This window comes from Myotis nattereri, assembly GCF_964212035.1.
Source record: "Myotis nattereri genome assembly, chromosome: 2".
Classification (NCBI taxonomy): domain Eukaryota; kingdom Metazoa; phylum Chordata; class Mammalia; order Chiroptera; family Vespertilionidae; genus Myotis; species Myotis nattereri.
In genome coordinates this window covers 123,760,134-123,786,840 of record NC_138076.1, presented here as the reverse complement: position 1 = coordinate 123,786,840, position 26,707 = coordinate 123,760,134, and the positions used below count along the sequence as shown (strand labels likewise).

At 43.0% G+C, this 26,707-nt stretch overlaps 1 protein-coding gene across 1 annotated transcript in view; it reads left to right on the top strand.

Moving 5' to 3' along the window:
* Positions 1–26,707, top strand: part of LOC308513849 (maestro heat-like repeat-containing protein family member 1) — a gene marked incomplete at both ends in the record, with an annotated part of 56,878 nt that overhangs the window by 11,970 nt on the left and 18,201 nt on the right. The window contains 10 exons of the mRNA XM_081083950.1: positions 13,296–13,394; positions 13,945–14,023; positions 14,569–14,679; positions 15,832–15,905; positions 19,438–19,629; positions 19,783–19,827; positions 20,667–20,843; positions 22,448–22,607; positions 23,092–23,144; positions 23,980–24,087. Of these exons, the coding sequence (XP_080940076.1) occupies positions 13,296–13,394; positions 13,945–14,023; positions 14,569–14,679; positions 15,832–15,905; positions 19,438–19,629; positions 19,783–19,827; positions 20,667–20,843; positions 22,448–22,607; positions 23,092–23,144; positions 23,980–24,087 (1,098 nt within the window). The remainder of the gene's footprint in view (positions 1–13,295; positions 13,395–13,944; positions 14,024–14,568; positions 14,680–15,831; positions 15,906–19,437; positions 19,630–19,782; positions 19,828–20,666; positions 20,844–22,447; positions 22,608–23,091; positions 23,145–23,979; positions 24,088–26,707) is intronic.

Sequence of the window (26,707 nt, the reverse complement as noted above, 5' to 3'; positions counted from 1 at the left end):
CTCTCTTCTCTGAAACAACTAAAACACTACGCAAATATATGAAGTAATGGTTCTCAAACTATTGAACTGCAGGCAACAAAGAACAGTGTCCCTGAGAGACAGTGGAGACATTGCAGAAGCTCTATTGTTGCCCCTATTTACTTCCTTGAGAAAATTTCCAGTCAGTGGCAGAGGAAAAGAAACCCCAGGAAGAGTTGATGGACTTTCTGAGTTGAGAAGATAGGACTGAGGGGCCAGGGAGACCAGCATAGCTAGAGTTTACAGGGTGGAGTACTAAATAGTCCGTGTGTGTGAGGAAATGGTTCCAGGTGAGGAAAACGCCCAAGCCTGAAAGAACAGTAGCCAGAACTCACACAGGGCCAAGAATTACACCTGTTCCCACCAACCAGTCTTAAAACCTTATAATTCATAGGTCGTTAGGTAGATGGGTGGGTTGGGGACCAAAATTAACAGTAGTCTGAATGCTTTTCTGTTCCTGCCTAACTAATTTTAAAAGCAAGACCCAAAGGATCAAATTATTTTCAAGTGACTTTAGCTGTGTTCCAGGGAAAACTCAAGAATATTTATAGGAATATTAAAATGTCCAATACCCAATAAGGGAAGTTTACAATGAGTCACATTAATTTTTTAAAAAATAACCAGGCATGCTTAGAAGCAGGACAATATGACCTATAATAAGGAGAAAAATATATAAAAAACTGACCCAGAACTCACACAAATGTTAGAAGTAGCACACAAGGACATTTAAACATGTTTTATAACTGGTTCTATTGGATTAAAAACTAGAAGAAAGTTTAAGTAAATAAGTAAAAACCAGGAAAATATATTTTAAAAGTACCCAAGTTGAACTTCTAGAGTTAAAGACTAGAATATCTGTGATGAAAAACACTGGGTACTATTAATGACAGATTAGACATTGCAAAAGACAGTACTTGTTTATTGAAGACTGCAATTGAAATTACACAAAATGAAACAGAAAAAGTGAAAAAAATAAATAAAGAAGAAAGCATCAGCCTGGCCAGAGTGGCTCACTGGTTGAGCGTCGACCTATAAGGCAGGAGGTCATGGTTTGATTCCGGGTCAGGGCATATGAGCAGGTTACAGGCTTGAACCCCAGTGGGGGGCATGCAGGAGCCAGCCAATCAATGATTCTCTCTCATGGTTGATGTTTCTATCTCTCCCTCTCCTTTTCTTTCTAAAATCAATAACACAATAAATTAGGAAAAAAAGCATCAGTGAGGCATGCAACAACTCTAAGCAGCTTAATTTATGTGCAATATGAGTCCCCTCATAAAGGAAGAGACAGAAAATGTATTTGAAGAAATAGTGGTTGAACAATTCCGAAATCTGAAGAATAGAATAAACCTACAGATCTAACACAGTCAATGAACCCAACACAAGAGATAAAAAAAAACTATTCCAAATCATGTTACAATCAAATTTCTCAAAACCAGTGGTAAAGAAAAAAGGATTTTTAAAAATTAACTTTATTGGAGTGACATTAGTTAGCATGAACATGGAGGTTTCAGGTGTGGGCTTCTGTATTATAAGATCTGTATATTGCTCCATGTGTTCACTACCCAGTTAGATCTTCTCATGTCACCATATATTAGTTCCCTCTGCTCTCCCCACCCCTATTGATCCAGTTTGAATTCATTTTTGTACGTGGGACCAAACTGTAACCCACTTTCATTCATTTATATGTGACTTTCCAGTTTTCTCAGCACCATTTATTAAAGAGACTATCTTTATGGTGTGTTTCTGGCTCCTTTGTTGACAATTATCTGTCCATATACATGTGGTTTTATAGCCTGGCTCTCTATTCTGTTCCATTGACCTGTATGTCTGTTTCTATGTCCGTACCATGCAGTTCTGATGATCATAGCTCTGTAGAATAATTTGAAGTCAGATAGTTTGATACCTCCAACTTCATTCTTTTTTCTCAGTATTGTCTTGGCTATTTGGGGTCTTCTGTGGTTCCATACAAATCTGACGATTTCTGATTCTATTTCTTTAAAAAATGACACTGGAATCTGTATATTGCTTTGGGTAATATGGCCATTTTAACTCTTTTGATTCTTCCAATCAATGAACATGAAATATTTTTCCATTTTGTTGTGTCTTTTTCAATCTTTTTAAATATTTCTTTATAATTTTCAGTAGATAGGTCTTCCACATTCTTTGTGAAGTTTCTTCCTAGGTACTTTATTCTTTTGATTGCAATTGCAAAAGGAATTATTTTTTCATTTTCTTTTCTGAAGTTTTGTTGTTAGTATTCAGAAAGGCAATGGATTTATTTTTTCTTGGTGCATGGGGGGAGGCTCCACCAATTGCGCCACAGCCTCCAGGCAGTTTATTAATGAGATATTGTACATTCTTTTTTTATTTCTTTTTAATTTTTTTTAATTTATTGCTTTAAGTATTACAAAGGGTATTACATATGTGTCCATTTTATCCCCCCGCCCTAGACAGTCCCCTAGCCTCCCCTATCCCCCAATGTCTTATGTCCACTGGTTATGCTTATATGCATGCATACAAGTCCTTTAGTTGGTCTCTTACCCCCCTGCCTCCTGCCCCCCAACCCTCCCCGTCCTTCCCACTGCAGTTTGACAATCTGTTTGAGGCAGCTCTGCCTCTGTATCTATTATTGTTCAAAAGTTTATAATGGTCTCTATTATCCATGAATGAGTGAGATCATGTGGTATTTTTCCTTCATTGACTGGCTTATTTCACTTAGCATAATGCTCTCCAGTTCCATCCATGACGTTGCAAATGGTAAGAGTTCCTTCCTTTTTAGAGCAGCATAGTATTCCATCGTGTAGATGTACCACAGTTTTCTAAGCCATTCATCTACTGATGGGCACTTAGGCTGTTTCCAGATCTTAGCTATGGTGAATTCTGCTGCTATGAACATAGGGGTGCATATATCCTTTCTGATTGGTGTTTCTGGTTTCTTGGGATATATTCCTAGAAGAGGGATCACAGGGTCAAATGGGAGTTCCATTTTCAGTTTATTGAGGAAACTCCATACTGTCTTCCATAGTGGCTACACCAGTCTGCATTCCCACCAGCAGTGCACAAGTGTTCCTTTTTCTCCACATCCTCTCCAGCACTTGTCATTTGTTGATTTGTTGATGATAGCCAGTCTGACAGGTGTGAGATGGTACCTCATTGTTGTTTTGATTTGCATCTCTCGGATGATTAGTGACTTTGAGCATGTTTTCATATGTCTCTTGGCTTTCTGAATGTCCTCTTTTGAAAGGTGTCTATTTAGGTCCTTTGCCCATTTTTTGATTGGATTGTTTATCTTCCTTTTGTTGAGTTGTATGAGTTCCCTATAAATTTTGGAGATTAGGCCCTCATCAAATATGACATTGGCAAATATGTTTTCCCATGCAGTGGGTTTTCTTGTTGTTTTTTTGATGGTTTCTTTTGCTGTGCAGAAGCGTTTTATTTTGGTGTAGTCCCATTTGTTTATTTTCTCTTTAGTTTCAAGTGCCCTAGGAGCTGTATCAGTGAAGAAATTGCTTCGGCATATGTCTGAGATTTTGTTGCCTTTGGATTCTTCTAGAATTTTTATGGTTTCCCGTCGTACATTTAAGTCCTTTATCCAGTTTGAGTTTATTTTTGTGTATGGTGTAAGTTGGTGGTCTAGTTTCATTTTCTTGCATATATCTGTCCAATTTTCCCAACACCATTTATTGAAAAGTCCATCTTGACTCCATTGTATGTTCTTGCCTCCTTTGTCAAATATTAATTGAGCATATTGGTTCAGGCCGATTTCTGGGCTTTCTATTCTATTCCATTGATCTATATGCCTATTCTTGTGCCAGTACCAGGCAGTTTTGAGAACAGTGGCTTTGTAATACAACTTGATATCTGGTATTGAGATCCCACCTACTTTGGTCTTTTTCAGGATTGCTGTAGCTATTCGGGGTCTTTTTCTATTCCAGATGAATTTTTGGAGAGTTCGTTCTAGATCTCTGAAGTATGCCGTTGGTATTTTAATGGGAAGTGCGTTGAATTTATAGATTGCTTTGGGTAGTATGGACATTTTAATGATGTTGATTCTACCAATCCATGAACACGGTATGTTCTTCCATCTGATTATGTCTTCCTCTATATCTTTTTTCAACGTCCTGTAGTTTTCTGAGTAGAGGTCTTTTAACTCTTTAGTTAAGTTTATTCCTAGGTAGCTTTATTTTTTTGGTGCGATGGTAAACGGGATTGTTTTTGTAATCTCTCTTTCTGAAAGTTCACTATTGGTGTATAGAAATGCCTCAGATTTCTTGGGGTTAATTTTGTATCCTGCTACATTGCCAAATTCATGTATTAAGTCTAGTAGCTTTATGATGGAGTCTCTAGGGTTTTGTATGTATAATATCATGTCGTCTGCAAATAAGGACAGTTTCACTTCCTCTTTTCCAATTTGGATGCCTTTTATTTCTTCTTCTTGCCGAATTGCAATGGCTAACACTTCCAGTACTATGTTGAACAGGAGTGGTGAGAGGGGGCATCCCTGTCTTGTTCCTGTTCTAGGGGAAATGGTGTTAGTTTTTGTCCATTGAGTATGATGTTGGCTGTGGGCCTGCCATATATGGCTTTTATTATGTTGAGGTATGATCCTTCTACTCCCACCTTGCTGAGAGCTTTTATCAAAAATGGGTGTTGAATTTTGTCAAATGCTTTTTCTGCATCAATTGATATGACCATGTGGTTTTTTTTCTTTCAATTTGTTTATGTGATGTATCACATTTATTGATTTGCGGATATTGTACCATCCTTGCATCCCTGGGATAAATCCTACTTGGTCATGGTGTACGATCTTTCTGATGTACTGCTGGATCCGATTTGCTAAGATTTTGTTGAGGATTTTGGCATCTATGTTCATGAGGGATATTGGCCTGTAATTCTCTTTCATTGTGTTGTCTTTACCTGGTTTTGGTATTAGGGTGATGCTGGCTTCATAGAATGAGCTTGGAAGTGTTCCTTCCTCTTGAATTTTATGTAGTAGTCTGAGGAGGATAGGTTTTAGTTCTTCCTTGAATGTTTGGTAAAACTCCCCTGTGAAGCCGTCTGTTCCTGGGCTTTTGTTTGCTGGAAGCTTTTTGATGACTGCTTCAATTTCTTCCATAGTTATTGGCCTGTTGAGATTTTTAGATTCTTCCTGATCAAGTTTTGGAATGTTGTATTTTTCTAGGAATTTGTCCATTTCCTCCAGGTTGTCTAGTTTGTTGGAGTAGAGCTGTCCATAGTATTTATTAACAATCATTTGTATTTCTGTGGAGTCTGTTGTTATTTCGCCTCTATCGTTTCTGATTTTGTTTATTTGGGTCCTCTCTCTTTGCTTCTTGGTGAGTCTGGCTAGAGGTTTGTCAATCTTGTTCATCCTTTCAAAGAACCAGCTCTTGGTTTCATTGATTTTCTGTATTGATTTTTTGGTCTCTATGTCATTTATTTCTGCTTTAATCTTTATTATCTCCTTCCTTCTGCTCACTCTGGGGTTTTCTTGTTGCTCTCTTTCTAATTCTTTGAGTTGTAGAGTTAGCTGATTTACTACCATTTTTTCTTGTTTTTTGAGATAGGCCTGTAGAGCTATAAACTTCCCTCTCAGGACTGCTTTCATTGTGTCCCATAGGTTTTGGATTGTTGTGTTTTCATTGTCATTAGTTTCCAGGATGTTTCGAATTTCTTCTTTGATTTCATTGGTAACCCAATCAATATTTAATAGCATGCTATTCAGCTTCCAGGTGTTTGAGTATTTTGGGTTGTTTTTATTGTAGTTTATTTCTAATATTATGCCATCGTGGTCTGCGAAGATGCTTTTTATGATTTCAATCTAATTGAATTTGGGGATACTTTGCTTGTGAACCAATATATGGTCTATTTTTGAATATGTCTTATGAGCATTTGAGTAGAATGTATATTCCCTGGCTTTGGGGTGAATTGTTCTGAGGATGTCTATTAAGTCCATCTGATCTAGTGAGTCATTTAGGATTGCTGTATCTTTGCTGATTGTTTGTCTAGAGGGCTTATCCAGTGTTGTCAGTGGTGTATTAAGGTCCCCTACTATGTTTGTATTGTTGTCGATCTCTCCTTTGATATCGTCCAGGAGTTTTTTTATGAATTTGGGTGCTCCTGCATTGGGTGCATATATGTTTACCAGAGTTATATCTTCTTGTTGTATTGATCCCTTTAGTATTATGAAGTGGCCTTCCTTATCTCTTGTTATGGCCTTCACTTTGAGGTCTATTTTGTCCGATATAAGTATTGCTACCCCAGCTTTCTTTTCCTTTCCATTTGCCTGAAAGATATTTTTCCATCCTTTCACTTTCAGTCTGTGTGAGTCCCTTCTAATGAGGTGGGTTTCCTGTAGACAGCAGATGTATGGGTCATGATTTTTTATCCATTCAGCCAATCGATGTCTTTTGTTTGGAGCATTTAGTCCGTTTACGTTTAAAGTTATTATTGAAAGGTACTTGTTTGTAGCCATTTCTGTTTTTGTGTGGCTGTTTTCTTTCTGAGCTTTTTATTTCTTCTTTTTATACCAGTCCCTTTAGCATTCCTTGCATTGCTGGCTTGGTGGTGATAAACTCCCTTAGCCTTTTTTTTGTCTGTGAAGCTTCTTATTTCCCCTTCAAGTTTGAATGATAGCCTTGCTGGATAGAGTATTCTTGGATTGAGTCCTTTGCTTTGCATCACTTTGTAAATTTCTGTCCATTCTTTTCTGGCCTGATGTGTTTCTGTTGAGAAATCATTTGACAATCTAATGGGAGATCCCTTGTATGTAACTTTCCGTCTCTCTCTTGCAGCCTGTAAGATTCTCTCTTTGTCCTGAACATTTGCCATGGTAATTATGATGTGTCTTGGTGTGGGTCTTTTCGGGTTCACCTTGTTTGGGACTCTCTGGGCTTGTGTGACTTTTTTCTTCCCCACCTCAGGGAAGTTTTCTGATATTATTTCTTCTAATAGGTTTTCTAATCCTTGTTCATCCTTCTGTTGTTCTGGTACCCCTATTATTTGTATGTTGTTTCGTTTCATGTTGTCCCAAAGCTCCCTTAGACTCTCCTCCTGTCTTTTAATTTTTTTCTCCAATTGCAGTACATTTTGGGTGTGTTTTGCTTCCTTGTCTTCTAATTCACTAATTCGGTCCTCCGCTTCTCCTAGTCTACTGTTGATACTTTCAATGGAGTTTTTCATTGCAGCTATATCACTCTTCATTTCTTCTTGGGTCTTACTTAAGTTGTTGATTTTTTCATCTGTTTCTTCTAGCTTCTTGCAGAGGTTGTCGATTTTTTCCTCCATCCGGTTTATGCACTCTAGGACCCTTATTCTGAATTCTTTTTCTGTCATGTTGCATGCCTCTGTATTACTTAGCTGCTTTTCTGGAGAGTCCTCCTTCTCTTTCCTTTGGGGGTTTCTTTGTCTACCCATGTTTGATCTCACTGACATATCTAGACGTTGAGTCGTTCAGTGGTTGCTCCCTTGGTGGCAGTGACTCCTTGGTCTGTGGTTGCTCTTCGGGCGGTTGTGGTAACAGCTGCTCTTCAGTTGGCAGCAGCTCCTCTGGTGGGTGCTGTTCACAGCTGTGGTGGCTCTTCTGGCTGGTGGGGCGAGGTTTCACGTACAGCTGCTGTTCCTCGGCAGAGGGTGTGGTGCTCAGGAGGTTGCTGTTGCTTGGATCTGCTGCGTTGATTTAAAGGCACAAAATACAACACAACAAGGCACCACGTACCAGGCACTATACACAAATATATTCACGATATTAATAACCCCAAATAAAGGTGACCACCTGAATTAAGAGAATTAGGGGATAAGGAAGAAGGAAGAGAAAAAGATAAAAGAGAAAAAAGAAAAGAAAAGTAGGGACCAAAAAAAGGAGTGCAAAAATGAAATTGGGAAAAGGAGGGGGGAAAATAAAAGCGAGAAAAGAAAAGAAAAGAAAAAAAAAAGAGCGAAAAGAGAGAATGAAGTGGAAGAGAGGAAGAGACTTTTTTATATGAGGAGAATACGCCTATAGAACAGCCATTAATCCCAACAAATTCCAGCAACAGCTCCCTGGAGATGAATGCAAAGTAGAAACAACCAATAATATAACGATGGAAATAGAATGGAGAACACTAATCCCAAAATAAAATAAAGAGAAAATAAAATGGCACTTTAAAAAAAAAGATAAAATGGTAGCAGTAATAATACTGGTTAAAAATAAGAAGGTAGTAATTAAAAGGGTAAAATCAGGTGATGGAAAAAAGAAGAAAAAAAAAGAAAAAAAAGAAGAAAAGAAAAAAAAAGAAAAAAAATTTGGTTTCTTAGTTAAAAGGTGAAAAAGAAAAAAAAAATTGCAGTAGTGAAGGTCCTTCGGTTCTTCTATTCTTCAGTGTGGCTCGCCTTAGACCTGCCAGGTATTCAGGAGAGTGCTGAGTTTCCCTGCGATACACTGTTCTTCTGTGTTGTAAACCACAGTCCTTATTTTAAAGTAAGCCGCATTTGTTTCCCAGACTGCCTTATTTTGTGTTTAGCAAAGAGTCAGTTTGTGGGTCAGCCTCTGGGTGGCAGTGTTCTGGGGTTGGCCTCTGAGGCTATAGGGCCTCTCTGTCCAGTGGAAGTTCACTGCCCAGAGCTGGCTGCGTAATATAGTTAGTTACCAGCGCTGTGTTGTTGCTGGGATTGAAAATCCCTCTATAGGCCAGACCCTGTTAACTCCCAGGGACTGATCAGGTTATTTTAATCCTTGATCTCATACAGGGTGGAATCTGGGTGTGGCTGTGCTCCTTGCCTGGGGGTTGGGGGGAGGAGTCTCACTCTCCGGAGAGAATGGCGGCCCCAGTCCTGGGCTCAGGGGTGTCTCAGCACTCAATTCGCTGCCACCTCTCCCGGCCCCAATTCTCTCCTCAGTCTCTCCCCAGATTCCACTCCTCCGCACACTCTCCCTCTCTTCAGCACAGGTGACTGTCTCGAGATATTGTACATTCTTTTTTAAAAGTGTTTTTAAGTCCTCAGAACCTGTTGTGTATTTTGCACCTATGGCATGTCTCAGCTCACACTGGCTGTTTTCAGTGCTCAGTGGCCACACATGGGTAGTGGCTGCCTGATTGGCTGGTGCACTTGGCCATCCCCATGTCACTGGCTGTGAGGCAATGGATTTTGGCACATTGATTTTTGTATCCTGCAACTTTACAGTATTTGTTTATTGTTTCTAATAGTTTTGTTTTTTTGGTGGAGTCTTTAGTGTTTTCTATATACACTAGGAAAATGTCAACTGCAAAAACTGATAGTTTTATTTCTTCCTTCCCTATTTGGATGTCTTTTCTTTCTTTCTCTTGCCTTTTTGCTCTGGTTAAGATTTCTAGTACTATGTTGAATCAGAGGTGTGACTGTGGACATCCTTGTTTTGTTCCTGTTCTTAGAGGAAAAGTTTCAGGTTTTCACCATTGAGTACGATATTAGCTGAGGATTAATATAGATGGCCTTTATTATGTTGAGGTACTTTGCTTCTATTCCTATTTTATTGAGTGTTTTAATCCTACATGGATGTTGTATCTTATCCAGTGCTTTTTCTGCATCTATTGATAAGATCATAGGATTTTTATCTTTTCTTTTGCTGATGTGGTGTATTACATTGATTGATTGGTGTATGTTGAACCATACTTGTGACTCTGGAATGAACCCCACTTGACCGTGATGTATTTTTTTTTTTTTTGGATATACTGTAGTATTTGATTTGCTAGTATTTTGTTTAGGACTTTTCATCAGAGATATTGAACACAATATCTCTGTGTTCATCAGAGATATTGGTCTGTAATGTTCTTTCTTGGTGTTATTTTTGCCAGGTTTTGGTATCAGAGTTATATTAGCGTCATAGATTGTGTTAGGAAGTATTGCCTTTTCTTCAATGTTTTGGAAGAATTTGAGAAAGATATGTTTTGAAAAAGAGAAAATCTTAAATACACAAAAGGATGTTTCATATGGAGGAATAATGAAAACAATAATAGATTTCTCAATGGAAACAATGGAACTGAGAAGATCTATAATAAAAGAGTAATATGCTAATTAGACTGGACATCCTTCAGGATATCATTCTGGACATCCTTCCGGACAAAGCCAGGGCCAGAAGGAAGCCAGCTCACATCCGGGGTGCCTACAGGCGGCCAGAGGGAAGCCAGCCCGGCCTGTAGAAAAACACTGTCAACGATAAAAAAGAATGAAATCTTAACATCTGCAACAACATGGATGTGCCTAGAGCAGTGATGGCAAGCTTATGACACGCGTGTTAGAGGTGACACGCCAACTCATTTTTTCAGTTGATTTTTGTTTGCTAAATGGCATTTAAATATATAAAATAAATATCAAAAATATAAATCTTTGTTTTACTATGGTTGCAAAAATCAAAAAATTTCTATATGTGACACGGCACTAGAGTTAAGTTAGGGTTTTTCAAAATGCTGACAGGCCAAGCTCAAAAGGTTCTCCATCACTGGTCTAGAGGGTGTTGTGCTGAGTGAAATAAGTCAGTCACAGAAAGACAAATGCCATATGATTTCACTTATTTGTGGAATCTAAGAAACAAAATAAACAATCAGAATTGTAACAGACTCATAGATACAGAGAACATTTTGATGATTGCTAGATAGGAGGCAGGTGAATGATGGGTGAAGAAGATGAAGGCATTAAGAAGTACAAATTGGCAGTTACAGAATAGACATGGGATGTAAAGTACAGTATAGGGAATATAGTCAGTAATACTGTGACAACTCTGTAGGGTGTCAGATGGCTATTATCGAGGTGACCACTTTGTAAGTTATTTAATGTCTGGTGACTGGGTTGTGAATTGTAAATAAAAAATAAAACATGATTTTATTTATTTATTTCAAAAAGATTTAAAATAATAAATAGGAAGGGAGAGGGAAAAAGAGAAACATCAATGGGAGCAAAGCATTGATCCTTCGATGGGCTGCTTCCTGCAAGCCCCCATCAGGGAACAAGACCGAAACCTGGGTATGTGCCTGACCAGGAATCAAACCTGCAACCTTTCAGTGCCTGGGACAATGCCACATTGGCCAGGGTGAAAAATAAAACATGATTTTTAAAACCTGGATTAATAAATTGGACTTCATCAAAGTGAATACTTTATTTTTAAATTTTATTTTAATTTTTTCCATTTTTATTGAATGTATGGGGATGACATTGGTTAACAAAATTATACAGGTTTCAGGTGCACAATTCTACAACACATCACCTGTACACTGTATTGTGTGTTCACCATCCCAAGTCAAGTCTCCATCCATCACCACTTATCATCTCTAAACCCTCCTCAACCTCCCTGTCCCCCATCCCTCAGCAATCCCCACACTGCTGTCCCTGTCCATGAGTTTTTTTTCTCGTTTTAAAATATTTTGCTCAATTCCTCCACCCCCTTCACTCTCTCCACCCTCCAAAAGTGAGTAAATTCTGTTCTTTGAAAGTTGTTAAGAGAATGAAAAGACAAGTCTCAGACTGGAATAAAACATTTGCAAATCATATATATATGTATCCAGAAAATATATAGAACTCTCAAAATGCAATTTAAAAAATTAAAAAGCTGCCTAGGCCAGTGTGGCTCAATTGGTTGGAGCGCTGACCTGTACACCAAAAGGTTGTGGGTTTGATTTCCATTCAGGGTACATATCCAGGTTTTGGTTTGATCCTAGGTTCGGTCAGAGCACATGTGGAAGACACCTGATTGATATTTCTCTCTCACATTGATATCTCTCTCTCTCTCTCTCTCTCTCTCTCTCTCTCTCTCTCTCTCCTCTCTCCCTTTGCCCCTCCCACCCACCATCCTCACTAAAATAAATTTAAAAGTATTTTAAAAATTGGCACAAAAATTGAATGGATATGGGGATAGCAAATTAGCACAGAAAAAGTTGCTAAACATCATTTAGGAAATTAAAAATTACAATGAGATGCCACTATACATCTGATAGAATGTAAATTGGCACAACCATTTAGGAAAACAGTTTGGCAGTTTTTTAAAAAGTAAGTGAGAGATTTATGACGACAGAGAGCAGATCAGTGGTTGTCTGGGGAAAGAAACCGTTCTTTCCCCAGAACGGGAGGGCAGAGCAAGAGGGGTTAGAAAGTGACAAGACGAAACTTTTGGGGATGATGAATATGCTTATTATCTTAATTGTGGAGATGGTTTCAAGGGTGTTAACATTTATTAAATAGTATATTTTCAATATGTGCAGTGCATTATATATCAACTATAGGCCGAGTGCAGGAGATTCATGCCCTCGGTGGCGGAGAGGTGTGGTCCGTCAGCCTGGCGTTCACCCTATTGCAGTCCAGGAGCCCTTGGGGGATGTCCCGTGCCATGGAGGCAAGAGAGGCTCCTGCAAATACAGCTGCAACTGCATGAGCCCTGCCTCTGGCTGAGCAGCACTTCCCCTGTGGAAGCGCACTGACTTCCAGGGAGCAGCTCCTGCATTGAGCGGCTGCCCCTGGTGGTCAGTGCACATCATAGTGACCAGATGCTCTTCCATTCAATCAATTTGCATATTCCCCTTTTATTATATAGGATTAGACATCAATAAAGCCTTTTTAAAAAAAAAATAAAATGGCCCTAGCTGGTTTGGCTCAGTGGATAGAGCATCGGCCTGCGGACTGAAGGGTCCCGGGTTCGATTCCGGTCAAGGGCATGTACCTTGGTTGCGGGCATGTCCCCGGTAGGGGGTGTGCTGGAGGCAGCTGATAGATGTTTCTTTCTCATCAATGTTTCTGGCTCTCTATCCCTCTCCCTTCCTCTCTGTAAGAAATCAATAAAATATTAAAAAAATAAAATGGACTGCTTACACATGTGAAAAGTAAGGCTATTTGTAGCCTCTCATACAAGTGAGAAGAATAACCCATAAAACAGTACAGTTCACTAGGTAAAGGGTAGATATTTAGGCTTTAAAACGTGGTTTTCTGAATTTTGAAAGTCGGAAAATAGAAGCAGTTCTTTCTTTGACCATGATTTCTTTATCCTATTTCTTTGAAATCAGCCAACACCTGCCATGTTGTGTTGCTCTAAAAGTTACCGTGAAATAATGAGGTTATTTGAAAGTAAGTGTAGCTTCTTGGGTGAGGTGAAAGAACAGGTCATGGCTGTATTTGTCTGTGGAAAAACTAGCCCCTGGGCCTCCTTGCAAAGGTCCCAGAGGGCATGTGAACTGTGATACTGGGCCACCTCTAAGAGGAGATCTGAGGACAGAGGCTTTCCGTTGAGGCCGTGGCAAGGGCTGGCTGAGTGGCTGACTCTGTCCTTACACACACAGTGTATCTACCAACTCGTGGAGGCTCTGGCGCTCAGCGGCTGTGGAGGTGTAAACTTGGAATCCCAGCTGGAAAACATTACAGGCATGATGTTCCAGCAGGTGAGTGCTGGAGGCTGCAGGTATCCTGGGCTTGGTCTTCCCCTCTTGTTTGGAGGTGATGGTTCCCCCAGGGCAGGTCACTACCTCCACACGGCCCTGGGCTTTTTTCACGGTGACTGTAACTGCACACACCTCAGGCTTCCCTGCCGGGATTCTAGTCACAGAGTGGATATTCTCTATGAGGTAAATTGGATACAGTTCTGTATGTTTCTGGGGGTGGAGGCCATTGTTGCTCCCTCTAAACTGGTTAAGGGCAGAGAGTCCAAACCGACCCATTATGCCTGTGGGAAATGGCAGGCCTTCTGTGTTGTAGCCTAGAGGAGGAAGAGGACAATTGAACATTTTGGTAAAAGGTGTTACCGTCCATATATTTGCTGGCCACTGTCTTCTTTTCTTTGGGGCTGTGTAGGTGTATTCCTGGGTCCTATTTTCACGTTCTTATGGGCAAGTGCCGCACTTTTTCTGGCTGCATACCTCAGTTTCTCCATCCATGCCCAGAGCCCCAGATTTTTCAGTGCTCCCAGGTCTGATGCCCTTGGTCTCCCCACAGCTCTGTGAGCGAGTGAACCCAGCAGACCCTCACTCTGTGGAGAACCGCAGCCTCGCCCTGAGGGCTATCTTCACCCTGGGTAAGTCCACACATTTTCCTAACCCCAGGTATGGGCCCGGGGACCTTGTACTCCATGGGAGGCTAGGTTCCCAAGACAGCCTTCTTTCCTTCAGACAAGATGCAAAGTAATCCATGTAAAGTTTTCCTGAAATTGAATGAATCTCCAAGGGCACAGACATTCTCCCTTTCCTATCCCTTTTGTTACCACTCCCTTCCCCTGTGGTTGGCTTCCCGTTCTCCTTTGGTGATCCTGAGCTCAGAAAGGTGATACTGTGTAGAGAGCACTGATGGTCGTGAAAGAGGTTCTGACCTAATTGGTGTGCACATGGTGGGGCAGGGGAGGGACAGGCCTAGGTTAGGAAAAGCATCTGCCCCCAAGCGTGGCACATGGTAAATGCTGGACAAACACTGGCTCTCTTTCTTCCTGCTTCTTTTCTCCAGCCTAATAGACCCTAATTTATCCAGCCCATGGCATCAGTGGTTTGCTGTGAGCATGATTTACTTCTACATACCACCTCCCACTTAAACATACCCCTGACTCCCTTTATTCATGCCCTCTAATAGCCAAGTTATACCAGGATCAGATGGTATCCTTATTACTAACCGCCATGGAATCCAGTGATCCAGCCAAGGTGGAATCAGCCCTTCAAGTGTTCACAGATGTGTTTCAGGAATGTGAGTAGGAAACAAGCCTGGTCCTAGGGATCTTCTTGCGCAGGAAATCTTCTTGCTCTGACAGACAGTCCTATTTAGTAGTTAAAAGCACAGCTTTAAACTCAACATAAACTCAATGGGTTCAAATCCTGATTTTGACTCTTAATAGCTGTGCAAACTGGGGCAGATTACTTTTAGTCTGAATCTCTATTTCCTCATTTGAAAAATGGAGTTGCCTTGGCTGGGTGGCTCAGTTTGGTGGAGTGTCATTCTATACACCACAAGATTGTGGGTTCAATTCCTGGTCAGGGCACATACCTATGTTGCTGTGTCGCTCGTGTGTTTCCAGATCAGGGGTATGGGAGGTGATTGATCAATGTTTCTCTCTCAAATTGATCTCTCTCTCTCTCCCATCTTTCAATAAAATAAAAAACAACATATCCTTTGGGTGAGGATTATAAAAAATAAAAATGTAAGTAACATCAATTCCTACCTTTAGCCATTTTTAGTGAGAATTAAAGGACAAAACATATCTTGGATTGTAGGTTTTAACTTCAGTCAAGTGTCCATCAAAACATTGCTGTGTGACTAACAGTACGAAGCACAGAAAGTACACACTTAAATAAGATATGGTCCTTGTTCTGAGGAGCTCAGTCAAGGAGGGAAGATGAGACTGTTCACACAGCAAAAGGATATAGGATAATAGGTGATAAGTTACTTAAATGTGAGCATGGCGATGTGCAAAAGGAATGCAGAGAAGGTGTCAGTCAGGAGATAGGATAGACTCTGTGAAGGAGATGTGCTGAGAGCAGAAAGGAGACTGAGTCAGCAAAAGGAATTCACACAGAAGAGCAGTGCTGGCAGTTCTAAAGGTTGAGATAGGCAAAGGGTGAGCAGAACAGCTCCGTCAATGAGGTAGACTTGTGTGGTCAGCTGTGGGAGCCTGGCAAGCGCTGAGGCGCAAGCGCTAGCTTGCTGAAATACTGTTTTAGGTCACTTTCTAGTCTGGTTTGAAGCAGAGGGGTGGTGGAGATAGCCTCTCGGGTTTGATCTGGCCTTGAAGAGCAGGACTGTATCTAAAATTTCTCCTACCTGTCTGTCTTCTCATGCCTCCCAAAGCAACAAAGGGGGAGGTAGGAGACTGACCCCTCTGCATGTCTGTCTTTCCTCTAGTGCCTCAGACCAAGAAGCTGCAGCGCATGGTACTGAATACTACCATTTTGGTGATTCAGGAGGACCTCAAACCAGTGAGCAGAATGGCAGAATGTTGGGGCTGGGAGGGCAATTGCTGTTTTGAGAACTTGAGGTGTGGTAAGATGGAGAGGGGAAGGTTTGGGTGAATGAAGAGAGAGGTAAGGCCCCCTTGCCAATCTAGTTCTGGCCTCAGACTTCTGCCCATGGGTTACATTTGGGCTTGTGAAAACGTGAGAAAGGTTTGAGAAGTGGAAAGGTGGTTTCTTCCTATTTTCTGAGCCTTTTCTGTGGGCAATACTGTGGTGAGCCCAGTAGGGACATGGAGCTCTGAAAGATACTAATTTTGCTCCCAGAAAATTCACAGTTTGCTTATGGAGAGAAGTCCTGAAACATCACATCTTGCATATGCTATGAGAAGATATATATATATATTTTCAATATATGCTTCTCTTTTCTTTATATATATATAAATTCTTTCTTTAAAAATTTTATTCAATTACAGTTGGTATACAATATTATATTAGTTTCACGTGTACATCCTAGGGATTAGACATTTATTTATATAACTTATGAAGTGATCACCCCAATAAATCTAGTGTACACCCAGCATAGTTATTACAAAATTATTGACTATGTTCCCTATGCTGTTCTTTACATCCCATGACTATTGTATAATTGCCAGTTTGTACTTCTTAATTCCTTCACCTTTTCATCTATCCACCCACTCCCCTCCCATTTGCCAACTATCAAAATGTTTTCTGTGTCTATGAGTTTGGCTCAGTTCTTCTTGTTCATTTATTTTGTTTTTTAGATTCCACAACTAAGTGAAATCATATTGCATTTGTCTTTCTCTGTTTGACTTATTTCACTCAGTTCAACACCCTTTAGCTCTATCCATGCTGCCAATGGCCAGATTTCATTCTTTTTCAGGGTTGAGTCATTCTTTTTCAGGGTTGAGTCATATTCCATTGTATATATGTACCACTTCTTCTTTACCCATTCCTCTATTGATGGACACTTAGGTTGCTTCCAGATCTTGTCTAATAATAGACAAATATGGTAATTAACCATACCTTCGCTATGCCTCCCATTGACTAATCAGCGAGATATGCAAATTAACCCAACCAAGATGGCGGCCGGCAGGCATGCAGCTGAAGCGAGCAGGCTTTCTTGCTCCAGTGATGGAGGAAACAAAGGTTCTCCGCCTGCCGCGGCCTGGCTCTGCGCTCCAAAAGGAACAATGTTTCAATTATAGAATCTAAACAAATCCCAGATACCTGCTTTCAGCAGGTTGTGGCCTCAGAACTGGAGTGAGTAGGAGCCAGCTCTCAGCTCCTATGACGGCAAAAAAGTTTCAATTATAGAAGGTAAATAAATCCCAGAATAAAAAAAAATAAAGAAAAAAAGGAGAGGCTGGGAGCTTCAGTCACTGGCCAGCCTGAAAACAGCCATCAGCCCCTCATTCAGACTGGCCAGGCACCCCAGTAGGGATCCCTGAAGGGGGCGTGACCAGCTGAATACAGCTATCAGCCCCTCACCCAGGCTGGCCAGGCACCCAAGCGGGACCCCCACCCTGATCCGGGACACCCTTCAGGGCAAACCAGCCAGCCCCCACCTGTGCACCAGGCCTCTATCCTGTATAATATAAGGGTAATAGGCAAACTGACCCTAACAGCAGAAAGACTGGGAATGACTGGTCACTATGACACACACTGACCACCAGGGGACAGATGCTCAATGCAGATGCCCTTTGGTGGTCAGTGCGCTCCCACATGGGGGAGCTCTGCTCAGCCACAAACCAGGCTGATGGCTACCAGTACAGCAGTGGTGGTGGGAGCCTCTCCTGCCTCCTCAGCAGCACTAAGGATGTCTGACTGCAGCTTAGGTCTGCTCCATGCTGGCAAGTGGGCATCCACAAAGGGCTGCCGGGCTGCCAGAGGGATGTCTTATTGCCAGCTTAGGCCCAATCCCCTGGGGAGCAGGCCTAAGCCAGCAGGTGGTCATCCCCCGAGGGGCCCCAGACTGTGAGAGGGCACAGGCCAGGCTGAGGGACCCTTCCCCCCCTCAAGTGCCCAAATTTTTGTGCACCAGGCCTCTTGTTATAAATAATGCTGCAAGAAACTTATGGATGTATATGACATTTCAATTTAGCGTTTTGGGTATCTACAGATAAATATCCAAAAGTGAAATTGCTGGGTCCTCCTTTGGCTCTCTGTATAGTCTTTGTTCTAAAGTCTATTTAGTCTGATATAAGTATTGGTACTCCAGCTATTTTAGTTTTGTTACCATTTTCAAGAAATACCTTTTTCCACCCCTTTATTTTCAGTCTGTGTATGTGTCTTTTGACCTGAAGTGGCTCTCTTGCAAATAGCATATGTAAGCGTCTTGTTTTCTTATCCATTCAACCATCCTATGTCTTTTGGTTGGAGCACTTAATTCATTTGCATTTAAAGTAATAGTTGATAGAAATGTACTTATTTCCATTTAGTGATTCATATTTTTGATATTCCTTTCTTCTTCTCCTTAAAGAAGTCCCTTTAACATTTCTTGTAATATTGGTTTGGTGTTGATGAACTCCTTTAGCTTTTTCTTGTCTTGGAAGCCTTATCTCTCCTTGGATTCTAAAGGACAGCCTTGCTGGTTAGAGTGATTTTGGTTGTAGGTCTTTGCTTTTCATCACTTTGAATATATCTTGCCAGTCCCTTCTGGCCAGCAAAGTTCCCATTGAGAAATCAGCTGACAGTCTTATGGGAGCTCCCTTGTAGGTAACAGTTTTTCTCTTGCTGCTTTTAAGATTCTCTGTCTTTAACCTTCTGCATTTAATTATGATGTGTTTTAGTGTGGGCCTCTTTGGGTTCATTGTGTTGGGACTCTTTGCACTTCCCTTGATGTTGTACCAGATGCCCCTAAACTATCCTCATTTTTTTTCTGTTCTAATTAGGTGTTTTCTGCTACCTTATCTTTCAAATTGATGACTCAATATTTTGTGAGAAACCATATTTTTGAAAAAGCTCTTCAAACAGGGCTGGAGACAGCAGAGACTGCTTCAGTTCTGGATCAAAGAGGATAGGGGAACAGGAGAGGAGGGGAGCAGTGGTTTGGGGTACCAAATGCACGACAATGGCATCATCCCTAAAAACCTTCCTCAGAAGGTTAAAGGAAAGCTTGGAATCTTGAGGGTTAGGCCCTCAGGACTTGTGGGATTTGTTCCTGGCTTTCCCTAGGAAGGCCAGAACATGGGACTGCCCTGGACTCGGATTCTCCCCCAATCCACACTCCTGCTAATTTTCATATCTCTGGGGAAATAAGGTGAGGGCACGGTAAGTACTTAGAGTTCTCCAGGGAGGTGGTGGGAGCTGAAATGGTTAGAACTTCCGGGCAAAGTACAGAAATGGTCATGGTTAATGGCTTGTGGTCTGTCATTATTGCGAGCCCACTGTAGAGTCTCACTGGGTTTAGTGTCAGGAGATCTGATCCCCTCACCTGCCTTGGTCCTCTGTGTCCTCACCTGGATTATGAAGGGTCACACTGGCAGTCCCTGACATTCCTTTCTGTCTTGACATGTGATGGTCTGTGACTCCACAGGTGCCGAAGGTTCTCCTGCACTTCATTGAGATGCTGGGCCAGCATAACTACTTGGCCTTGCCCCAGGGGAACACTCTAATCAGCTTTGTCATCAAGCTTGTGGAGTCTGAGTCATCAGTGAGCAAGGGGCTGGGCAGGGAGGAGACCGAGGATGGGAGCACACCTCAGGGGATGGAACAAGAGGAAGGCAGGGTTGGGAGCAGGAGGGAAACAAGAGGGTATGCCTGGCACATGTGAAGGGTCTTTGGCCTGTAAAACCCTAAGCAGTGAGCCAGGGAAGGCCCTGAACCCAGAGACTTAGGTAGCATTGGTTTTAGATTTAAATCTTTCCCTTTCTCATTCTAGAATGAAGAGGACATCCGAATAATGTGTTCCAGAATCCTACAGATGGTATAAACAGCTAGGGCCTCTAGGAAACAGACCTCTCCGTTTCCTCTTCCCTTGGCACCCCAGATCACTACCCTCACCCCGGCCCCACCCCCGACTGCATCCCACCTTCCCCTTCCATCAATTGCCTTGTGGTGTCTCTGTCACCTCAACCCACCTGCATTTCATTCCATACAAGTGCCTGGGGTTCCACTGAGAAGTGCTCAGTGCAGCAAAAGAGGGTCACGGGGTGTGGATCTGGAAGCCAGAGTCTGAGTCCTGATCAGCCAGTTTTCTAGCTGTAAAATCTTGAATAACTTGTTCTCCCAGCCGCAGTGTCTTCTTTTATAAAAAAGGGGGTGATTATATTTCCTGACTGTTCTCAGCAACCTCCAGGGATTCTGGGAGACTCATATAAACTGATTTGCATCAGCGCTGAGGAAAGGGCTGTGTTGTGGGAGGAAAAGGACTTAAGATTTACTCTCCCTCCCAGTGAGCTCTGGCTCCTGACCTTCAGCATGTCTCTGACTCTGGAAGGTTCCTCAATGAAGGTGATTACAAGTCACACATTCCAAATTTCAAGAAGTCCTCATCTATCAAGTCAACTTATGCCTGCTATAATTTTAATCAGGACCTTGGTTATACTTTTCCAACCTGAAGTGAGGGGTTGAGGGTGGGGGTGGTGGGGAGAGAGAGAAAGAAGAGGAAGAGGAGGGAGAGAATGAATATGAATGGGTTAAGGGGGCTCTGTATACAGGCCTCAAATACTCAGTCTGGAAAGGGAGACAAGGTCTTGGGGTTGGAGACTGATGACGGGCTGACTTGGGGCTTGGCATTGAAATTCTTGCCACCTCTCCTGCCAGGTATCTTTGCCCAAACTGCTCACATTGGTGTGTGAGCCCAACAACACCTTGGCCTTCGTGCCTCTGTGTAAGGCAGCCACACAAATGGCTCTGAAGGCCCGTTCCCTGGGCCAGGTTCCTTACCTCAGCAGCTTTCACCAGGATCGTAAGTACAAGGGTGTGGCCGCCTGTGGAGAGGTGCTCACTGTGAAATTAAGTCTGTTTGTGGGCATGGAGTGTTGGAGTTGGGGGCTGGCTGAGACACTGCAGGGGTGATGGGTGTGGGGAAGAGGATGTAGAGGATGCTGGATGAGGGGATTAGGTCCCATGCTTGGGCCATGATGGGAAGAGTAAGGCAACTACTTAAGGCCATTTGGCCTCATGAATGAAAGGGGGATGCCTCTCATAGTCACAGTTCCTTCTTTCCTTCACTCCTCATTATAGAACACTTGATTCAAGATGTACAAACATTGTTAATTACAAAGTAATGAATACACATACTCCTGACCCTTTGTTCTTCCTTTTCCCTAACTCTGAGCCTCACTCTGTGCTCACCCTATCCCTGACCTCTAACCCCAGTGGGACTTAGGGTTAGAGTTAGGATGTCTGTTCAGCATATCATTGATGTGTGTGTGTTTTTTAAAGGCTGAAGTTGCAATGGTTTGTGTTTTAGTCTGAATCAAAATGTCACAGCCCCCGTGGCATTGACACTGATGTTCCCTCTCCTCTTTGCTCTTTCTCCTCCTCTGAAGTACTGATGGGAGCTGCCAGTGGAGGCTGGGGGTTGAGCATCCTGAAGTGTGCACTGACTCTGCCCTCTTCTTTTATCCTCTCTCTAACTTAGCTACCGAGTACGTTTCCCCTCAGAGACTCCTGACCCATCTTGTGGTAAGTGATGCCAGAATGAGTGCCACAGTCATATATTCTTCCACCCACTCATCAACCCACCCATCTATCCACTCATTTCACAAAGAGCTGGTTACTACTTTGTCTCAGGCATTATGCTGGGTATGGAATAATGAGATAGGGGCCAAAGAGCGTGGAGGAGGGACCTGGGAGTATAGTGGTGAGGCCTCGAGATGAGGATGTGGGCAATGGGAAAGGCCTGCCTTTCTCCTATGTGGCCTTATTGTGAGCTGCTCTCTGTTGACTGTGGACAAGCCCACATACCTTTCTGGATCTCTGTGTTGAGTTTCTCTGTTAGCCCAGAAATTATGTGCTAGACATTATGCACACTTGGAATGACAAAGGTAGACCTACCCTTGAGGTGTTCACAGACTTAGTGGGGAAGACAAGTGTGGGAATAGCTATCTATAGTCTAGGGCAGGGGTGGGCAAACTTTTTGACTCCAGGGCCACAATGGGTTCTCAAACTGGACCGGAGGGCTGGAACAAAAGCATGGATGGAGTGTTTGTGTGAACTAATATAAATTCAAAGTAAACATCATTACATAAAAGGGTACGGTCCTTTTTCTTTTTAGTTTTATTCATTTCAAACGGGCCAGATCCAGCCCGCGGGCCGTAGTTTGCCCACGGCTGGTCTAGTGTGACAGATGTACTAATAGATGAATACATAAGGTGCAATGGGACTTAGAAGAGCACCAGGCTGACATGGTCTCCAGGAGGCAGGAAGGCATCACAGAAGAGGTGATGTTTCCAGAGCATCTGGGAGGATGTAGGAGTTCAACAGGTGGCAAAGAATGGGCAGGGCCTAAGCTCCAGCTCTACCATTCTATGGATTTGCTTTCATTTTCTTAGTTCTCTTCTTTTAAATATTTTCTCTGCCTCCTGCTTTCTTCTCAGATGTGTTCCCGGAAGGCCAACAGGGAAAAGGAGTTTGGTACAAGCTCTCTGAGGCTACTATCTGCCCTGCATCCTATCACTTCTCTGCATCCTGTTATAAACCACAATGTTGGCCAGCTGTGGAGGAAGGTGATCCCACAGATGTTGGAGATACTAGATGGTAAGGGCTTGGTTAGCAGGGAGAGGAATGAAGCTGGGACAGTGGCAAGACTCAAAAAGAGATGGCGTCCCGAGGTGCAGGATGGACCTTCCTTGGGGTGAGGAGAACTGGAACCAGTCTCTTTGTCCCTTTGAGGTGCTATTGGATGGGTCTGCTTTTGGGGGCAATGTTGTGAACTGTGCAGAAACACAGTCCAAAGTTCTGTGGCTCCAGGGTTCCCAGAATGACTCCTGCACTTTCTTATGGGCAGATGATCAACAAAGAGTGTGGGCTTTGGAAACAGACAGACCAGTTTTGTATCCTTGCTCTGACACTGGTCAGCTGTGTGTTTTTGACCTTTGGAAAGTCATTCATCTTCTGGAGCCTCTGTAAAGGGGGAGAGCAGTTTCCTTGTAGGCTGAGAGCCGCATAGTACTTAAATTATTTCTTCTCCCTGGCTGGGATCTTCCGGTTGAGTGTGTCCCCATGCTTTCTCCTTTCCTAGATCATACTGAGAAGAGCCTGAATCCGGAGGAGTGGGAGGACAGGCTGTTCTGGGTAAGTACTCCCCAAGACCTCCCTCCCTCCACACTTGCCTTCTTTCCCATCTACAGGAACCTGATGGAGGATAGCCCCAAGCCCCCCAGAGACTGAGGCCATGATGAAGGGCCTAACTGCTCAAGCAAACCTCTTTCTGTGGTTCCCTTGCCTCCTGGCCTCTGCCTCAGAGTATCTGACTGTGTGCTAAGTCTTGAGCCCCCTTCCATACCCTTATGACCATATATCAAGGGGGAGTAAGGGAAAGGGCCCTAGCTGTATGTCCTTGGGCAAGGTATTTAGCCTTTGCATGTCTCAGGTTCTTCATAGGTTAAATGGAAGTTCTTCCTGCCTTCTAGAATTAAAAAGGATGATATCAGAGAGGACCTTGGAAATTGGAAAGGGCTTTACACATGTAATTGGCATTACCATCATTGTCACTGTAATATCATTCTTCAGTCCTAACTCCCACCATGTGTTTCCCCTTTTTTCCTTATTTACAGGCCATAACCCCTGTCTCTTGCTTCTTCTTCTTCTTCTTCTTCTTCTTTTTTTAAAAAAAATATATTTTATTGATTTTTTACAGAGAGGAAGGGATAGAGATAGAGAGTTAGAAACATCGATGAGAGAGAAACATCTATCAGCTGCCTCCTGCACACCCACACTGGGGATGTGCCTGCAACCAACGTACATGCCCTTGACCGGAATTGAACCTGGGACCCTTCAGTCCGCAGGCTGACGCTCCATTCACTGAGCCAACGGGCTATGGCTCTTGCTCCTTCCTGACCTCACTTTTCTGGGGCAGAACAGCCTACCACTGACCTTTGTGGTCCTCTTCTCCCTTCTTCTTCCTCAGTTTTTGAGTCACTCTTTAGTGGCTATTGATGATGACCGCTGGCAGGAGCAACTCATCAGAGCCATCTTGGAGAGGATGTGTTATTTCGGCGATGATGGTGATGAGAAGGTTTGTCTGGGTGTGTGGTGGTTGCAATCGGGGGGCGGAGGGGTGCGTTGAAGGTGGAGGATGGTGCTGAAGAAACCTGGTGCTCACACAGGTGGCTGAGGAAATGTGAATGAGTACAGGCCTTGGGGAAAGAACAAACCAGTGTTCCTGCATCCTGGGAATCAAGGGGTGGAGAGGACCACAAACTGGTCGTCACACTGGCATGACAAAAATATCAAAGTGTCTTACTTTTGCTTAGCCTTTTAGGCTTTATCAAGAAGTTTGCCATCGATTGTCTTCATTGAAATCTCCTAATATTCTTAATAGAATGGAGCTTGTACTTGGTGCAGTGGAAAGATTGTTGATTTTAGAGTCCTATTTAAGCAGTCAATTCAAGTAATATTTGAGGGCATCCCATACACTGTGCTTCATGTTGGGGATACAGAGTTGAGGAAGAAATATGGGCTCCTTTCCTCACAGAGTGCAAGGTTGGTGGTGGTGATGGCCTGGGGTCCTGCCCTGGCTTTTCCATGTGCTCCCAATTCAGTCTTGATAAAGTGTCAACAATAAAGATTTTTAACATATTAGCCTAAATAACCTATAGCTGTCGTCATCCCTACCTTGAAGTTGAAGAAACACAATCCAGGAGGATTTAAAATCTTAAGAAAATTATTGGTAAAACTGGCACCTGAATCCAAGTTTTTTTCTTTTTTCCTTCCTTCCTTCCTCTCTCACCTGAGGATATTTTCCCATTGATTTTTTAGGGAGAGTGGAAGAGAGACAGAAAGATAGAAATATCTAGGTGAGAGAAACACGTCAATTGGTTGCCTCCTGCATATGCCCTGAGTAGGGACCAGGCCATGGAGGAGCCTGCAACCGAGATATGTACCCTTAACTGGAATCGAACCCAGATCCCTTCGGTCCGCAGGCCAACACTCTGTCCACTGAGCCAAACTGGCTAGGGCCTGAGTCCAGGTTTCTTGATTTCGGTTCCCGTTTTCCTGTCACTGAGAAATACTTTATTTGAGCTCTGCAGGTTTCCAGGAAAGAGGCCTTATTTCCAAGACGGTTTGCTCTCTCTTATTATTAACAGTACTTATGAAGCACCCAATGTATGCACATCTTTGTGGTTGGTAGATTAGGGGTACAAAATGAAGCAAGCGAGAATTCTGATCTTTTTAATTCAGTTATTTAAAAGGTGCACTAGCCCTAGCCGGTTTGGTTCAGTGAATAGAGTGTGGGCCTGTAGACCGAAGGGTTCTGGGTTCGATTCCAGTCAAGGCCACATACCTTGGTGGCAGACTCCACCCTTTCTTGGGCCCTGGTCAGGGCGTGTGCAGGAGGCAACAATTGAGGTGTCTTTCTCACATCAGTATTTCTCTCTTTCTCTCCTTCTCTCTTCCACTCTCTCTAAAAAAAATCAATGGAAAAATATCCTTGGGTGAGGATTAAAAAAGAAGTGCACTAAATGCCTAGAGCAGAGCAGACACTGAGCTGGGCCCAAGGTAGTCATGTGAAACCAGCCTCTGCCTTCAGGAAAGCATCATCTGCTTGAGTGAATAGACAAGAGAGTGGGCAATTATTCTAAGCCTTGTAGATTTCAGGTTGGAAATATGCACTGTGTGCTTGGGAGCAGGGAGGAGGCCTGAGGGGCCTGGGCAGAGCAGCTTTGTCAGAGGCGATGCACTGTTTAGGTTTGCTCAAGACTGTTTTGATGTTAGTGCTGAAAGTTCAGTGTCCGGGGAAGCCCTCAGTGCTGGGCAAAATGGGAAGATGAGTCTCCTGCAGAGGAGGGGATAAGTCTGGGAAGATGAGTAGTCTTTGCCAGTGAAGCAGAAAAGTAGGTGCCTTAGGTCGGGTTTAATTGATGCAGAGCCTAAGGTGAGGATTCTTATCAAGTGACTTGGCGAGGAAATGCTCTCAGGAGAACTTGTGATAGAGTGAAGGACACAGGATAGGGGAGAGGAGAAGCCAAGCCAGGATGTGGCCTGATCCCATGGGGGCCCTGGATGGAAACTGCCCAGTCTATCCTGCCTGGAGACAAGTGAGGGGGCTTTTGTACCCTCTGCCCCCCAGGTTGTTTGTCATTGGCTCCAGGATTCCAAGGTTGGTCCTGTGCAGGGAGGGGAGAGAGAACAATGCAGCGCCTGAGCATCTGGGGTAAGGAGGCCCCAGTCACCTCAGGACAGTTCTCCCCCAAGGCTGCAGGGAGTAGCTGTTCAGAAAAGTTCCTGCAGCCAGTTGAAGGGAAGGAACCCTGAGGTCTGGGCAAGGCACCATGAGCATCTGCTAGAGGGGAAAGGATACCCATAAGAGGGGGAGCTAAGGCATTCACTGAACAGCAGGAATGTCCTGTTTGCCTACTGCCTCAGGCACTGATAGCAATGGGCAGAGTAATGAACTGGGTAGACACTGCTCTTGAGCTCCAGTCTCACCTGAGATGTGGGGTTGGTGCAAGTTGGGAAGTAACGGAATAAATCCACAGACAAGATGAGTGATTATGATGAATTCCTGAAAGAAGGAAACAGGGTGCTGAGCTGGAGAGGGACTTCGGAGGTCAGAGAGGCTCACTGAGGTGATATCTGAAAGATGAGAATGAGACATTTTTAAAAATATATATTTTATTGTTTTTTTACAGAGA